The sequence below is a fragment of the Micromys minutus genome (genome assembly GCF_963924665.1).
Source record: "Micromys minutus genome assembly, chromosome: 2".
Lineage (NCBI taxonomy): Eukaryota > Metazoa > Chordata > Mammalia > Rodentia > Muridae > Micromys > Micromys minutus.
The window spans coordinates 46,128,570-46,146,449 of record NC_137971.1 but is presented as its reverse complement, the minus strand read 5'-3'; the positions used below and the strand labels follow the sequence as shown (position 1 = coordinate 46,146,449).

At 37.9% G+C, this 17,880-nt stretch overlaps 1 protein-coding gene across 1 annotated transcript; it reads left to right on the top strand.

Moving 5' to 3' along the window:
• Positions 1-14,526: 14,526 nt before the first annotated feature.
• LOC308416830 (olfactory receptor 5B12-like) lies at positions 14,527-15,471 on the top strand (the record flags this gene model as incomplete). Its single annotated transcript, XM_080911924.1, has 1 exon — positions 14,527-15,471. The coding sequence occupies one exon, from the start codon at positions 14,527-14,529 to the stop codon at positions 15,469-15,471; it is 945 nt and encodes a 314-aa protein (XP_080768050.1).
• Between the last annotated feature and the right edge of the window lie 2,409 nt (positions 15,472-17,880).

Sequence of the window (17,880 nt, the reverse complement as noted above, 5' to 3'; positions counted from 1 at the left end):
CCACAAATTTTGGATCCATTAATCTACTGAAGGACATCTGGGTTCTTCACAACTTCTGGCTGTTATAAATAGAGCTGCTATGAACATTTTGGTGCATGCGTCTTTGTTGTATGTTGGAGCTTCTCTTGGTTATATGCCCAGAAGTGAAATAACTGGGTCTTCAGGTAGTACTATGTCCATTTTTCTGAGGTATCGCCAGACTGATGTCCAGAGTGGTTGCATCACTTTACAACCCCACCAACAGTGGAGGAGTGTCCCTCTTTCTCCAAATCCTCACCAGCATTTGCTGTCATCTGAATTTTGTAACTTGGCCAATCTGACTGATGTGAAGTGGAATCTCAGGGTTGTTTTGCTTTGCATTTCCCTGATGTCTAATGATGTCGAGTACTTTTTTAGATGCTTCTCAGCCTTTCAGTATTTCTCAATTGAGAAGTTTTTGTTTAGCTCTGAACCCCATTTTTTAATAGGATTGTTTGGTTCTCTGGTGTCTAGCTTCTTGAGTTCTTTGTATACCTTTATTAGGCCTCTATCTGATTGGGGTTGTTAAAGATCTATTTCCACTCTGTTGGTTGCTGTTTTGTTTTATTGACAGTGTTCTTAGCCTTACAGAATCTTTGCAATTTCATTAAGCCCAATTTGATAATTTTGATTTCAGAGCACAAGCCTTTGGTCGTCTGTTCAGGACATTTTCTCCTGTGCCTATGTGTTGTACGGTTTTATCTATTTTCTCCCTTAATAGTTTCAGTGTACCTAGTTTAATGTGGAGATCTTTGATCTACTTGGACTTGAGCATTGTACAAGGAGAAAAGAAAGGGTCTATTTTCATTCTTCTGCATGCTGAGTGCTAGTTGGACCAACATCATTTGTTGAATAGGCTATCCTTTTTCCATTGAATGTTTGCAGCTCCTTTGTCAAATATCAGGTGATAACATATGTGAGGGCTCATTTCTGGATCTTCTATTCTATTGCATTGATCAACATGCCTATCTCTTTACCAGTACCATGCAGTTTTTAGCACAATTGCCTTGTAATATAGCTTGAGGTCAGGGATAAAGATTCCTGTAGATGTTTTCTTCTTTTTGAGGATGGATTTCGCTATTCTAGGTCTTTTGTTAATTTAGATAAAATTGCACATTGCTCTTTGCAACTTAAGAAGAACTGAGGTGGCATTTTGATAGGGATTGCATTTAATCTGTAGATTGCTTTTGGTAGGATGGCCATTTTTACAATGTTGATCCTTCTAATTCATGAGCATGCGGGATCTTTCCATTTTATAGGTCTTTCTCAATTTCCTTCTTTAGAGGTTTGAATTTCTTGTCATACAGGTCCTTCACTTGCTTATTTAGAGTCATGCCAATGTATTTCATATTTTTTTGTGACTATTGTGAAGGGTATATTTTCCCTAATTTCTTTCTCCACATGTTGGTCCTTTGAGTAGAGGAAGGCTTCTGATTTGTTTCAGTTAATTTATATCCAGCCACTTTGCTGAACTTGTTTATCAGCTGCAGGAGTTCTCTGGTGGAATTTGTGGGGTCGCTTAAGTACTCTATCATATCATCTGCAAATAGTGATGTTTTTATTTTTTCCTTTCCAATTTGTATCCCTTTGAATTCCTTTTGCTGTCTAATTGCTTCTGCCAGGATTTCCAGTACTATGTTGAGTAGGTAGGGGGAGAGTGGGCAGCCTTGTCTAGTCCCTGATTTCAGTGAGATTGCTTCAAGATTCCCACCATTAAGTTTGATGTTGGCTGTTGGTTTGCTGTATATTGCTTTTATTATGTTTAGGTATGGGCCTTAGATTCCTGCTCTTCCAAGAATTTTAACCTGAAGGGGTGTTGAATTTTGTCAAATGCTTTCTCAGCATCTAGTGAGATGACCATGTGGTTTTTATCTTTGAGTTTGTTTATATGGTGGATTACATTGATGGATTTCCTTATATTAAACCTTCCCTTTATCCCTGGTATGAAGCCTACTTGATCATGGTGAATGATCATTTTGATATGTTCTTGGATTTGGTTTGAAAGGATTTTGTTGAGTATTTATGCAAAATGTTGATAAGTGAATTGGGGCTGAATTTCTCTTTCCTTGTAGGGTATTTGTGTGGTTTAGGAATGAGCGTTATTGTAGCCTCAAAAAATGAGTTAGGTAGTGTTCCATCTGATTTTATTTTGTGGAATAGTTTGGAGAGTATTGGTATTCATTAGTAAATGTCTGATAAAATTCTACTCTGAACCCATCTGGACCTGGGCTTTTTTTGGTTGCGAGGCTTTTGATAACTGCTTCTATTTCTTTAGGGGCCATGGGACTATTTAGATGGTTTACCTTGTGCTGTTTTAACTTTAGTATCTGGTATCTGTCTAGGAATTCATCCATTTCTTCAAAATTTTCCTCCATTGTTGAGTATAGACTTTTACACTTGGATCTGAAGATTTCTTGAATTTCCTCAGTTTCAGTTATTATGTCACCACTTTTATTTCTGATTTTGTTAATTTGGAAACACACTCTCTCTCTGCCCTCCAGTTAGTCTGGCTAATGGTTTATCAATCTTGTTAATTTTCTGAAGGAACCAGCTCTTAGTTTTGTTAATTTTTTGAATGGTTCTTTTTTTTCTATTTGTTCTATTTCTGCCCTAAGTTTGATTATCTGCTTCCTTTTGTTTTAGAGCTTTCAATTGTGCTGTCAAGTTGCTAGTGTATGCTCTCTTCAGTTTCTTTTTGGAAGCACTCAGAGCAGAGTTTTCCTCTCAGTACTGCTTTCATTGCATCCCATAGTTTTGGTTATGTTGTGGTTTCATTTTCATTGAATTCTAGAAAATGCTTAGTTTCTTTCTTTAATCTTGCTATCGTTTAGTAGAGCATTGTTTAGTTTCCATGTGTATATAGGCTTTTTGTTGTCTTTGTTGTTATTAAAGAACAACCTTAGACCATGATGTTCTGAAAGGATGCATGGGACTATTTCAATATTCTTATATTTACTGAGGCTCGTTTTGTGACCAATTATGTGGTCAATTTTCGAGAAGGTGCCATGAGGTGCTGAGAAGAATGTGTATTCTTTTGGTTTAGGTTGATATGTCCTGTAGATATCTATTAATTCCCATTGGTTCATACCGTCTGCTAATTTTACAATGTACTTGTTCAGTTTTTGTTTTCATGATCTGTCCATTGATGAGAGTGGGGTACTGAGGTCTCCCACTAGTATTGTGTGGAGAGCAATATATTTTTTGAGCTTTAGTAGGGTTTCTTTTATGAATATGGGTGCTTTTGTATTTGGAGCATATATGTTAATGATTGAGAGTTCCTCCTGACAAAATTCTCAATGAGTAAAAAGTGTCCTTCCTTATCTTTTTTGACAACTTTTGGTTGAAAATATACTTTATTCTATGTTAGAATGGCCACTCCAACTTGCTTCTTGGGGCTGTATGCTTGGAAGTATTTTTTTCAACCTTTTACTCTTATATAGTGTCTGTCTTTGTCTCCGAGATGAGTTTCCTGTATCCAGCAAAATGCTGTTTTTTTCTTTTTTAAATATATCCAATCTAATAGACTATATTTTTTATTGGGGGAATTTAGACCATTTATGTTAACAAATATCAAGGAATAGTGGTTTTTGTTTCCTGCTATTTTTGCTGTTAGAGGTTGAATTATGCTTGTATGTCTTTCTTCTTTTGGTTTTCTTGTTTTGGACTTTTCTTGTTTTTACTATGATATAGTTCCCCTTGTTGTATTGGGTTTTCCACCTATAGTTTGTTGTAGTGCTGGGTTTGTAGTCAGATATTGTGTAAATTTAGGTATTTTAGGAATATCTTATTCTCTCAATCTCTGGTGATTGAGAGTTTTGCTGAGTATAGAGCTTATGCTGACACTTGTGCTCTCTTAGGGTCTGCATGATGTCTATCCAGGCTCTTCTAGCTTTCATTGTCACTGTTGAGAAGTCGGGTGTGATTCTGATTGTTTTGCCTTTATATGTTACATGACCCTTTTTCCTTACAGCTTTTATTATTCTTTCTTTGATTGGGCAACTGGTATTTTGATTATTATGTGTTGGGAGGAATTTCTTTTCTGTTCCAACCTATTTTGAGTTCTGTAGGCTTGTTTTATGCTAATGGTCATCTCATTATAAGGGTAATGAAGTTTTCTTCTACAATTTTTTGAAGATATTTACTGTGCCTCTTAGTTGGTATTCTTTGCCCTCTTCTATTCCTATTATCCTTATGTTTTGTCTTCTCATTGTGTCCTGGATCTCCTGTTTATTTTGGGTTAGGAGCTTTTTGGCTTTTGTGTCTTCTCTGAATGTTTTGTCTATGTTTTCAATATTGTCTTCATCCCTTGAGATTCTCTCTTTCATCTCTTGTAGTGTGTTGGAAATATTTGCATCCCTGACTCCTGATTTTTTTTCTTGGTGTGTATAGTTTATTTTTATTTTTTTAAAAAACTTTATTATACAAAACAAATATAAATGTACAGATTTTAAACATTTTTTGCTTAAAATTATACATTTTTGTCAGTACTTTTTTCAGATTTTAACATAATTTTTACATAAAACTATATGAATATATTTTTTAGTCAGTTCTTGATTTTTTCAAGGTTTGAGAGTATGCATTGAAAACTTAATAGTTACAATGAGCATAAAGTACATGTAAAACAAAATGTAACATGGAAATAGTTAAAGTTTTCTTGTTTTGTAAATATTTTTTTGTTTTGTTTTCTTTATTTCTTGAACTTCATACAGTTTGTGAGTTGTTTCTGGGGGAGTGCAAGCCTCTGGGGATAGCATCCCACTATCAGTGACTGCATATTATGTCTGTTCTTTTGTTACTGAGTTATCTCACTCAGGATGATATTCTCTAGATGCAGCCATTTTCTTAAGAGTTTGGTTAAGTCATTGTTTCTGGTGGCTGAGTAGTATTCCATTGTGTATATGTACCACAATTTTTGTATTCATTCATCTTCTGAAGGACATCTAGGTTCCTTCCAGCTTCTGGCTATTATAAATAGAGCCGCTATGAACATTGTGGTGCATATATCTTTGTGGTGTATTAAAGTGTCTCTGAGGTATATGCCCAGAAGTGGAATAGCTGGGTCTTCAGGTAGTACTATATCCAATTTTCTGAGGTATTGCCAGACAGATTTCCAGAGTGGTTGTATTAGCTTGCAACTCCACCAACAGTGGAGAAGTGTTCCTCTTTCTCCGCAGCCTCGCCAGCATCTGCTGTCATCTGAGTTTTGGATATTGGCCAATCTGACTGGTGTGAGGTAAAATCTCAGGGTTGTTTTGATCTGCATTTCCCTGGTGGCTAAGGATGTCGAGCATTTCCTCACATGTTTCTCGGCCATACGGTGTTCCTCAACAGAAAACGTTTTGTTTTGCTCTGTACCCCATTTTTTAATAGGGTTATTTGATTCTCTGGTGTCTAGCTTTTTGAGTTCCTTGTACACCTTGGATATTAGGCCTCTATCTGATGTGGTGTTGGTAAAGATCTTTTCCCATTCTGTTGGTTGCCGTTTTGTTTTGTTGACAATGTCCTTAGCGTTACAGAAACTTTGCAATCTCATTAAGTCCCATTTGTTAATCTTTGACCTTAGAGCTTGAGCCATTGGTGTTTTGTTCAGGAAATTTTCTCCTGTGCCTATGTGTTCTAAGGTTTTCCCTACTTTCACATCTAATAGTTTCAATGTATCTGGTTTAATGTGGAGATCTTTGATCCACTTACACTTGAGCTTTGTACAAGGAGATAAGAAAATAGATTTTCTTATCATTTCATTCTTTTGCATGCTGAGTGCCAGTTGGACCAGCGCCATTTGTTTAATAGGCTGTCCTTTTTCCATTGAATGTTTACTGCTCCTTTGTCAAAAATCAGGTGACCATATACATGAGGGCTCATTTCTGGATCTTCTATTCTATTTCATTGATCCACATACCTATTTCTGTACCAGTACCATGCAGTTTTCAGCAAATTGCCTTGTAATATAGCTTGAGGTAAGGAATAGTGATTCCCGCAGATATTTTTTTATTGTTGAGGATGGATTTCGTTTTTCTAGGTCATTTGTTATTCCCTAAGAAATTGCACATTGATCTTTCCAATTCCATGAAAAACTGCGTTGGAATTTTGAATGGGATTGCATTGAATCTGTAGATTGCTTTTGGTAGGATGGCCATTTTTAAGATGTTGATTTTTCTAATCCATGAGCATGGGAGATCTTTCCATTTTCTGAGATCCTCCTCAATTTCTTTCTTTAGAGGTTTAAAGTTCTTGTCATACAGGTGCTTCACTTGCTTAGTTAGAGTCACACCAAGGTATTTCATAGTTTTTGTGATTATTGTGAAGGGTACCTTTTCCCTAATTTCTTTCTCCTTATGTTTGTCCTCTGAGTATAGGAAGGCTACTGATTTGTTTGAGTTAATTTTGTATCCAGCCACTTTGCTGAACTTGTTTATCAGCTGTAGGAGTTCTTTGGTGGATTTTTGGGGTCACTAAAGTTCACTATCATGTCATCGGCAAAGAGTGATGTTTTTATCTCTTCCTTTCCGATTTGTATCCCCTTGATCTCCTTTTGCTGTCTAATTGCTGCAGCCAGGACTTCCAGTACTATGTTGAATAGGTAGTGGGAGAGTGGGCAGCCTTGTCGAGTCCCTGAATTAGTGGGATTGCTTCAAGTTTCTCGCCATTAAGTTATATGTTGGCTGTTGGTTTGCTGTATATTGCTTTTATTATGTTTAAGTATGGACCTTGGATTCCTGTTCTTTCCAGGACTTTTAACATGAAGGGGTGTTGGATTTTGTTCAATGCTTTCTCAGCTTCTAGTCAGATGACCATTTGATTTTGATCTTTGAGTTTGTTTACATGGTGGATTACATTGATGGATTTCCTTATGTTAAACCATCCCTGCATCCCAGGGATGAAGCCTAATTGGTCATGATGAATGATCGTTTTGATGTGTCCTTGGATTCGGTTTGCAAGGATTTTGTTGAGTATTTTTGCATCAGTGTTCATAAGTGAGATTGGTCTGAAGTTCTCTTTTCTTGTAGGGTCTTTGTGTGGTTTAGGTACTAGGGTTATTGTAGCCTCAAAAAATGAGTTGGGTAATATTCCATCTGATTCTATCTTTTGGAATAGTTTGGCAAATATTGGTGTTATATCCCCAATAAATGTCTGATAAAATTCTGCACTGAACCCGTCTGGACCTGGGCTTTTTTTGGTTGGGAGGCTTTTGATGACTTCTTTTATTTCTTTAGGTGTTATAGGGTTATTCAGATGGTTTACTTGGTCCTGGTTTAACTTTGTGATCTTATATCTGTTTAGGAATTCATCCATTTCCTCCAGATTTTCCAATTTTGTGGAGTATAAGTTTTTGTAGTAGGATCTGATGATTTCTTGAATTTCCTCAGTTTCAGTTGTTATGTCGCCACTTTCCTTTCTGATTTTGTTAATTTGGATACTCTCTCTTTGTTCTCTAGTTAGTCTCGCTAGGGGTTTATCAATCTTGTTGATTTTCTCAAAGAACCAACTCTTGGTTTTGTTGATTTTTTCAATGGTTCTTTTTGTTTCTATTTGGTCTATTTCTGCCCTAATTTTGATTATTTCTTGCTGTCTACTCCTTTTGGGTATATCTGCTTCCTTTTTTTCTAGGTCTTTTTGCTGTGCTGTCAGTTTGCTGATGAGAGCTCTCTCCAGTTTCTTTGTGGAAGCACTTAGGGCCATGAGTTTTCCTCTAAATACTGCTTTCATTGCATCCCATAGGTTTGGGTATGTTGTGTTTTCATTTTTGTTGAATTCTAGAAAATCCTTAATTTCTTTCTTTATTTCTTCTTTGACCCTGCTATCCTTTAACAGAGCATTGTTTAGTTTCCATGTGTATGTGGGCTTTTTGTTGTCTTTGTTGTTGTTAAAGACCAGTGTAGACCATGGTGATCTGAGAGGATGCATGGGAGTATTTCAATCTTCTTATATCGATGGAGGCTCATTCTGTGTCCAATTATGTGGTCAATTTTCGAGAAGGTGCCATGGGGTGGTGAGAAGAAGTTGTATTCTTTTACTTTGGGATAGTATATTCTGTATATATTTATTAATTCTAGTTGGTTCAAAGTCTCTGCTAGTTTTGTGGTGTCCTTGTTTATTTTCTGTTTCAGTGATCTGTCCATTGGTGAGAGTGGGTTATTAAAGTTTCCCACAATTATTGTGTTGGGTGAAATGTATTTTTTGAGCTTTAGTTGGGCTTCTTTTATTAATGTGGGTACTTTTTTATTTGGAGCATATATGTTAAAGATTGAGAGTTCCGCTTGAAAAATTTCCCCGGTAATGAGTAAAAAGTGTCCTTCCTTATGTTTTTGCGAACTTTTGGTTGGAAATTTATTTTATTCGATATTAGAATAGCCACTCCAGCTTGCTTCTTGGAGCTGTTTGCTTGGAAGTTTTTTTACCACCCTTATACTCTGAGATAGTGTCTGTCTTTGTCTCTGAGATGAGTTTCCTGTATGCAGCAAAAGGCTGGATTTTGTTTATGTATCCAGTCTGATAGTCTATTTCTCTTTATTGGTGAGTTGAGACCATTTATGTTAATAGATATCAAGGAATAGTTGTTTCTGTTTCCTGTCATTATTGCTTTTTTGGGTTGAGTTGTGTCTGTGTTTTTTTTTCTTCTTTTAGTTTTCTTGTTTAGGAGTTTTCTTGTTCTTACTAGGCTGTATTTTCCCTCATTATATTGGGTTTTCCACCTATAATTCTTTTTAGTGCTGGGTTTGTGGTCAGATATTTTGTGAATTTAGATTTGTCTTGAAATATCTTTGTCGCTCCATTGATGGTGATTGTTAGTATTGCTGGGTATAGCAGCTTGGTCTGTCACTTGTGCTCTCTTAAGGAGAGCATGATGTCTGTCCAGAGTCTTCTAGCTTTCATAGTCTCTGTTGAGAAATCGGGTGTGAGTCTGATTGGTCTGCCTTTATATGTTACCTGACCTTTTTCCCTTACTGCTTTTAGTATTCTTTCTTTTCTTTGGGCGCTTGATGTTTTTACTATTATGTGTCGGGAGGTATTTCTTTCCTGGTCCAACCTATTTGGAGTTCTGAAGGCTTCTTTTATGCTCGTGGTCATCTCATTCTTGAGGGTAGGAAAGTTTTCTTCTACGATTTTGTTGAAGATATTTACTGTGCCCCTTAGTTGATACTCTTCTCCCTCTTCTATTCCTATTATCCTTAGGTTCGGTCTTCTCATTGTGTCTTGGATTTCCTGGACATTTTGGGTTAGGAGCTTTTTGTTTTTTGCATCTTCTCTGGCTGTTTTGTCTATGTTTGCAATGTTGTCTTCTGCCCCCGAGATTCTCTCTTCGATCTCTTGTAATCTATTGGAAATGCTTACTTCTGTGACTCCTGATTTCTTCTTTTGGTGTTCTGACTGTAGGGTTATCTCTTTTAGTGTTTTCTTTATTGTGTCAATCTCTGTTTTAATTTTCCTCTTGCATTCCTTTATTTCTTTGGTTCTGTTTTCCTCTAGTTCTTTGAGTTCTTTGAGTGTTTATCTTGTTTCTTCTTTAAAAGCTTCTGAATCTTTTTGCTTTTCCTCCCTTTCTTGTTTAATTAACTCTATCAGCGTCTTGAGGCATGATTTCAGGTCTGTGTCTTCTTTTTCTGGAGTGTTTGGAGTTCCGATGTTTGTTGTTATGGGAGAGCTGGGCTCTGGTGTTGCTAGATTGTCTTGGTTCCCTTGGGATATACTCTTTCTCTTTCCTCTTGCCATTTTGTTGTCAGTGATATGTTCTTACCTTTCCCTTGTATCTGGTCTGTATCCCTGGTTCTCTACTGGTTGACGTTTCAGATATGTCATGCCCTGTTTTATGCCTCAGAGTCGTCGGGTGTTAGCAGAAGTTCCAACGTTCTGTTTCTGTTTGCTGAATCAGGCACAGTTGCTCAGCCTCTATAAGCCGCCACTCCACCTGGCAGGTAAACCAGGCTCTGCTCTGTGTCAGGGAGTCGCCTCCGGGTGGAAACAGAAGTTCTAATTTTCTGTTCCCAATTGCTGGATCGGGCAGGGCGGGGCTGGGCAAGTTATGGTGTGCACTTTCCGTGTGCACTCCGCAGAGATCTCTCTGCTCCTCTGCAGTCTTGGTCTCCCTCTCACCAGTTGCTCAGCCTCTATCTCTCCAGTTTATTTTTCGAAGCACTTAGGGCTATGAGTTTTCCTCTCAATCCTGCTTTTATTGCATCCCATAGGTTTGGGTATGTTGTGTTTTTGTTTTTGTTGAATTCTAGAAAATCCTTAATTCCTTTCTTTATTTCTTCTTTGACTCTGCTATCGTTTAACAGCACATTGTTTAGTTTCCATGTGTATGTGTGCTTCTTGTTGTCTTTGTTGTTGTTAAAGACCAGCCTTAGACCATGGTGATCTGAGAGGATGCATGGGAGTATTTCAATGTTCTTATATCCATTGAGGCTCGCTCTGTGTTCAATTATGGGTCAATTTTTGAGAAGGTGCAATGGGGTGGTGAGAAGAAGGTGTATTCTTTTACTTTAGGATAATATGTTCTGTATATATCTATTAATTCTAGTTGGTTCAAAGTCTCTGCTAGTTTTGCAGTGTCCTTGTTCAGTTTCTGTTTCCATTATCTGTGCATTGGTGAGAGTGGGGTATTAAAGTCTTCCACTATTATTGTGTGGGGTGAATTGTATTTTTTGAGCTTTAGTAGGGTTTCTTTTATGAATGTAGGTGCTATTTTATATGGAGCATATTTGTTAAAGTTTGAAAGTTCCTCCTGACAGATTTTCCCAGTAATGAGTAAAAAGTGTCCTTCCTTATTTTTTTTTTGATAACTTTTGGTTGGAAATTTACTTTATTCGATATTAGAATAGCCACTCTAGCTTGCTTCTTGGAGCTGTTAGCTTGGAAGTTTTTTCCCCACCCTTTTACTCTGAGATAGTGTCTGTCTTTGTCTCTGAAATGAATTTCCTGTATGCAGCAAAAGGCTGGATTTTGTTTATGTATCCAGTGTGATAATCTATGTCTTTTTATTTGGGAGTTGAGTCCATTTATGTTAATAGATATCAAGGAATAGTTTTTCTGTTCTCTGCCATTATTGATTTTTTGGGTTGAGTTGTGTCTGTGTTTTTTTTTTTTTTTTTTTTTGTCTTTTAGTTTTCTTGTTAAGGAGTTTTCTTGTTTTTACTAGGCTGTATTTTCCCTCTTTGTATTGGGCTTTCCACCTATAATTCGTTGTAGTGCTGGGTTTGTGGTCAGATATTGTGTAAATTTTGATTTGTCTTGTAATATCTTCATCTCTCCATCGATGGTGATTGATAATTATAGCAGCTTGCGCTGGCACTTGTGCTCTCTTAGGGTGTGCATGATGTCTGTCCAGGCTCTTCTAGCTTTCATAGTCTTTGTTGAGAAATCGGGTGTGAGTCTGATTGGCCTGCTTTTATATGTTACCTGATCTTTTTCCCTTACTGCTTTTAGTATTCTTTCTTTGCATTGGGCACTTGATGTTTAGATTGTTATGTGTCGGGAGGTATTTCTTTTCTGGTCCAACCTATTTGGAGTTCTGAAGGCTTCTTTTATGCTCGTGGTCATCTCATTCTTGAGGGTAGGAAAGTTTTCTTCTACGATTTTGTTGAAGATATTTACTGTGCCTCTTCGTTGATACTCTTCTCCCTCTTCTATTCCTATTATTTTTCGGTTCGGTCTTCTCATTTTGTCTTGGATTTCCTGAACATTTTGGGTTAGGAGCTTTTTGTTTTTTGCATCTTCTCTGGCTTTTTTGTCTATATTTGCAGTGTTGTCTTCTGCCCCCGAGATTCTCTCTTTGATCTCTTGTAATCTATTGGAAATGCTTGCTTCTGTGACTCCTGATTTCTTTTTGTGGTGTTTTTCCTCTAGGGTTATCTCTTATTGTTTTCTTTATTGTGTCAATTTCCATTTTAATTTTACTCTTCCATTCCTTTATTTCTTTGGTTCTATTTTCCTCTAGTTCTTTGAGTTCTTTGAGTGTTTTTCTTGTTTCTTCTTTTAAGCTTCTGAATCTTTTTGCTTTTCCTCCCTTTCTTGTTTAAGTATCTCTATCAGCACCTTGAGGTATGATTTCAGGTCTGTGTCTTCTTTTTCTGGAGTGTTTGTAATTTTGATGTTTGCTGTTATGGAAGAGCTAGGTTTTGGTGTTGCTAGATTGTCTTGGTTTCCTTGGGATATACTCTTTCGCTTTTCTCTTGCCATTTTGTTGTCAGTGATATGTTTTTGCCTTTCCCTTGTATCTGGTCTGTGTCCCTGGATCTCAACTGGTCCTGGTGTCAGATGGGCCGTGACCTGTTCTATGCCTCACAGTCTTTGGGTGTGAACAGAAGTTCCAACGTTCTGTCCTGGTTGCTTGCTCCGGCAGGGCAGGGCAGGGCAAGGCAGGGGGTTCACTTTCCGTGTGCACTCCGCAGAGATCTCTATGCTCCCCGGCAGCCTAGGTCTCCCACCCACCAGTTGCTCAGCCTCTATGAGCCGCTGTTTCGGTGGCAGATGGGCCAGGCTCCGCTCTGCATCCTGAAGTCACTGCCGGGTGGAAACAGAAGTTCTAATTTTCTGTTCCTGGTCCCTGGATCAGGCAAGGCAGGGCAGGGCAAAGTAGGGGGTGCACTTTCCAGAGATCCTTCTGCTCCTCTGCAGCCTAGGTCTCCCACTCACCAGTTGTTCAGCCTTCATGAGCTGCCAGTTCTGGGTGGCAGATGGGCCAGGCTCTGCTCTGTGTCCTGAAGTCACCGCCGGGTGGAAACAGAAGTTCTAAATTTCTGTTTCCATTTGCTGGATCAGGCAAGGCAGAGCAGGGCAAGGCAGGGGGTGCACTTTCTGTGTGCACTCCGCAGAGATCTCTCTGCTCCCTGGCAGCCCAGGTCTCCCACCCACCATTTGCTCAGCCTTTACGAGCCCCCGTTCCGGGTGGCAGTTGGGCCAGGCTCTGCTCTGCCTGATTTTTTTTTTTTTTTTTTTTTTTTTTAGGTTTTCTACCTCTAGGATTGTCTCTTTTAGTGTTTTCTTTATTGTGTCCATTTCCATTTTAAATTCCTTCTTCCATTCCTTCATCTCTTTGGTTCTGTTTTCCTGTAGTTCTTTGAGTTCTTTGAGTGTTTTTCCTTTTTCTTCTTTAAAAGCTTCTAATTCTTTATGCTTTTCCTTCTCCTTTTGTTTAAGGATCTCTATTATCATCTTGAGGTATGAATTTGTGTCTGAGTTTTCTTTTCTGTATGTTTGGCTTTCCACTATTTGCTGTGATGTGAGAGCTGGGTTCTGGTGTTGCAAGTTTTTCTTGGTTTTCCTGGGGTATGTTCTTTCACTTTTCTCTCGCCATCTAGTTGTTTGTGTTTATATGTTGTCTTGTTGTCAGTGATTGGTTCTCACTTCTCCCTTGCACCTGGCCTGTGTCCTTGGATATCAGATGTTGTTGGTGGCGGATTGCCTGACTGCCTGTTCTGCACTGAAGGGCCCCTGGCTGGAAACAGACAGCCCAATGCAGGGTTCCTTGTTCCCTGCACCAAGCAGGTGAGGGGGGCGCACTTTCCGCACATTCAGCAGAGATCTCTCTGCTCCCTTGCTACTCAGAACGTCTTCTCACCAGGCCTGTGTCCTTGGATCTCCCTGTTCGTGGTGGCCGGTATTTTATTTTTGTTGTTACATAATCTATGATTCCTGAGAGATTCATTATTAACCTAAGTAGAATAAATTTATTTAATCTCTGTATGTATATGCACACAGATTATATGTATTATAGGTAATATTGAGTAAATAAATGATAATGCATCTCCTTATTGCTTTTACAATGTTATCTTACCAAACTAACTTGCCCCTCTTGAGTTAAAGTTTCTCCTAATGTTATTCATTTCCTTCTACAAGATATATTCTCCTATTAAACCCCCTCTTTACAAAGAAGGAATAAAGTAAGTATTTTTTCCTGTGGTATTTATTTAAAATTTGATTTTATATATAAGATAAATGTTGGTAAGCACTTCTGAGTTAATTCCTAAATTTCCAAAAATTGTAAATTATTCATCCACATTGTTTATTCAAGAGAGTCACATTTAAGGAATAAAGGCTGTCTTGATTACTTTGCTCTGGTTCAATTTTTTCCAGATTAAAGACATCAGTGTGCATAATCTAAAACCTCTGTTAATGTAATAAAAGTGCCATTTTTGTACATGCTCTTACTCTTCATACAAGATTTTCTCCTTTTTTGTGTTATGATAAACTTAATAAAAAATGAACTGCATAATACTATGAGGTTACTCTTAGCAAATTCTGTAGAATCTTAAATTATCATATGGCAGATTTGACACAATGGGAACAACAAAAAATTAGAACAGAAATTAATTTTATGAAACATAGTATGATTTACTTTTAATTTAAACTTTTATTCCCACAACCTCTCTGTTTGGATCAGAATGCTTGAAACTAATATTGGCATGCTGAAGGAAGGCAGGGAGAGGGCAGTCACAAAAGACCAGCATTCCTCTTTATTCATATTCTCATCTCCTTTCTCTTTGCTACAGGGAAGCCATATAATCCCCAATGGAGAACAGTACGGAGGTGACTGAGTTCATTCTTGCAGGGTTAACAGATGACCCAGTGCTCCAGATACCACTCTTCATTGTCTTCCTTCTCATCTATCTCAGCACTGTGCTTGGGAACCTGGGAATGGTAGGGTTGATTCTGCTGGACTCACACCTCCATACTCCCATGTACCTTTTCCTCAGTCACCTATCTCTGGTGGACTTTGGTTATTCTTCAGCTGTCACTCCCAAAGTAATGGCAGGTCTCCTTTCAATAGACAAAAAAATATCTCACGATGCTTGTGGAACCCAATTCTTCTTCTTTGTGGGTTTTATAACCACAGAAAGCTTTCTCTTGGCTGCCATGGCTTATGACCGATATGCAGCAGTATGTAAACCCCTGCATTATAACACTACCATGACCACAAATACATGTGCTTGTCTGATCATAAGCTCCTATGTCTGTGGCTTCCTGAATTCCTCTGTCCACACTGTGAACATTTTTAGGCTCTCCTTCTGCAAGTTCCATGTGATAGACCACTTTTTCTGTGATGCCCCACCTCTCCTAGCCCTCTCATGCTCAGATACCTCTGTCAGTGAGATGGTGATTTTATTTGTGGTTGGTTTCAATGACATCTTCTCTATTGTGGTCATCATTATCTCCTACCTGTTTATCTTCATCACCATTCTGAGGATGGCTTCATCTGAAGGACGCCAGAAGGCCTTTTCCACATGTGCTTCCCACCTCACTGCAGTCTCTATCTTCTATGGGTCAGGCATCTTCATGTACTTACAGCCCAGCTCCAGTCACACCATGGGCAATGACAAGATGGCATCTGTGTTCTATACCATGATCATCCCTATGTTGAACCCTATGGTCTACAGCCTGAGAAATAAAGAGGTCAAGAGTGCATTCAAAAAGGCTGTGGAGAAAGCCAAATTTTCTATAGCATTCACATTTTAATTATATAGAACCTGCACAAAGGCAGTTTAATCTACCTCAAATTAATATTTTCTCAGTTCAACAAGTAGATTTTCTTAGGGACAGGCTCTACTGAATATTTTTAAGCTCATGCAAGATTCTACTATTTTACCTTATTTTATTTTGGTAGAATTGAATTTGAATCTAGAGCCTGGCATTTGGTAAGCAAGTTTATTTCCATTGTACTAGACTAGATATACACATTGGACATTTAATATCATTTTTGTGCCCTGGATACTATGTATTTCCTCCTTTCTTCCTTAGGGTTTCATTGCTCTGAAACAACTTTATGACCTTGCCAACTGTTATAAAGTATCTAAATGCTGCCAAAAGCTGTGCCTTTTTTTTCAATACCACTTTATTCTACACGTTACCTTTGTTTGCTAAAATATTCATCTTGAGTGTGTCGAATGATGCATTAATGATGTAAAAGCCCTCAGGTGGCCTGAGAAATATCCAGCAGAAAATTAACATGACTGATCTCAACTGTGGGCTGATAGAATCACATATAATTTTATAAGGGTATTAAGATACCAATACCCTATTGCTATCTACGAGTTTAGGACTGCAGAGAAACAAACCTACAGATGAAATTTTCCTCAAAAGTTTTTTTTTTTTTCTGTCTCAAAAATTACCAAGCACACAGCACCATATACCCACAGTTTCTGCAATTCCCTGGGGTGGGGGAAAATGACATAGATGACTGGTATCTTACAGTTGTTCTTATTAAAGAACAATTTTCATGTTAAAAACTAAAGAGTTTGGTAGACTTTTATTTATTTCAACTGATATTTATACCTTAAAAAGCTTCACTGTTAAATAGTTGTAGATTTGTAAATATGTGTTCTAAGTACAGAGTTTTTTTTTTTTTTTTACTCCCTTAACTGTGTTTAGTAAAATGAAACCAGAAACTGTAAATATGGTTTCATAGGGATCTATTAGATAAATATTGCCATTTTATGAAACACTGATTTTTAGGAAGATTCTTTAACACTTTATTATTGCAGTAGTTGGTAAGCTAATTTTTTGAGCAAGTAATGGTTTCTCCTCTGTTACATTCAAAGAACCTACAGACCTAGATTATAAATGTTTTTACATATATAGGAGTAGGGTGCTTCAGTCTGACCATGTTAGAATCAGGTCCCCGTAAACATATCAATATGAATAGATGTCAAACAATAGACATATGAACACTAAAAAATTAAACATAAAGAAATACCATGACTGGTTCTCAAATAAAAACAACTTGTAAGATATCATTTGTTCAGAAAAATAAATAATTGAGGTCAATGCTTATCCTTAGTATTTGCTGTCTGTGCCCCTAACTCACCCTGTGCCATAGCTCTCTGTACCTATATCCTGCTGGAAGACAGCTTATCTCCAAGGAGTGTTGGCACACCAGAGAGCACAGGTGAGGCCACCATTTCTGTTCACATTCCTGGCCCCAGAGGAACCCACCTGCAGTCCTCAGAACACAGGAACTGAGGCTCAGTCTGGAACAAGATTCTTCCAGTTTCTTTCTGTGCCCTTAGGTGACACTGTGTGACAGCACTCCATACCCATTCTGTGGGGAGAGGCCTGGTCTCCCAGAAGTGATGATACACCTGAGAGCACAGGTATGACGACCACTTCTGCTCTGAGGGACCAATCTAGAGCCCCCCAGAAAGAGGAATTGTGGAGCAGTTTGGATCCTTCTGTATTCTGTATTGAAACCTGAGCTGACCCTGTGCTACAGCTTTTTGTATCTAGATTCTGCTGGTCTCCAAGTAGTGCTGACACACAGGCTTACAGGAGGATAAAACCACTGTAAGAGAGAGCAAGACCTGCTAACACCAGAAATAAGCAAACGGCAAGAGGAAAGTACAAGAAGCTATGCAACAGAAACCAAGGTCACTTGGCATTAACAGAACCCAGTTCCCCTACTACAGCAAACACTGGATACCTCAACATACCAAAAAAGCAAGATTATGATATAAAATCATGAATCATGACAATGTTAGAAGACTTTAGGAAGAACATAAACAACTCTCTTAAAGAAATACAGGACAACACAGATAAACAGATCGAAGCATTAAACAGGAAACCAAAAAAAAAACCCCACAGAAATCTCTTAGAGATTTACAGGAAAACACAACCAAACAGGTGAAGAAATTGAACAAACTCATCTAGGATTTAAAGAAATGTAAAGAAAAACAATAAAGAAATCTCAAAGGGAGACAACCTGGGAGATAGAAATACCTAGGAAAGAGATTAGGAGTAATAGACTCAAACATCAACAACAGAATACAAGAGATAAAAGAGAGAATCTCAGGAGTAGAAAATGCCATAGAAAAAATTAACACAATAGTAAAAGAAAATGCAAAATGCAGAAAGCTCCTAACCCAAATCATC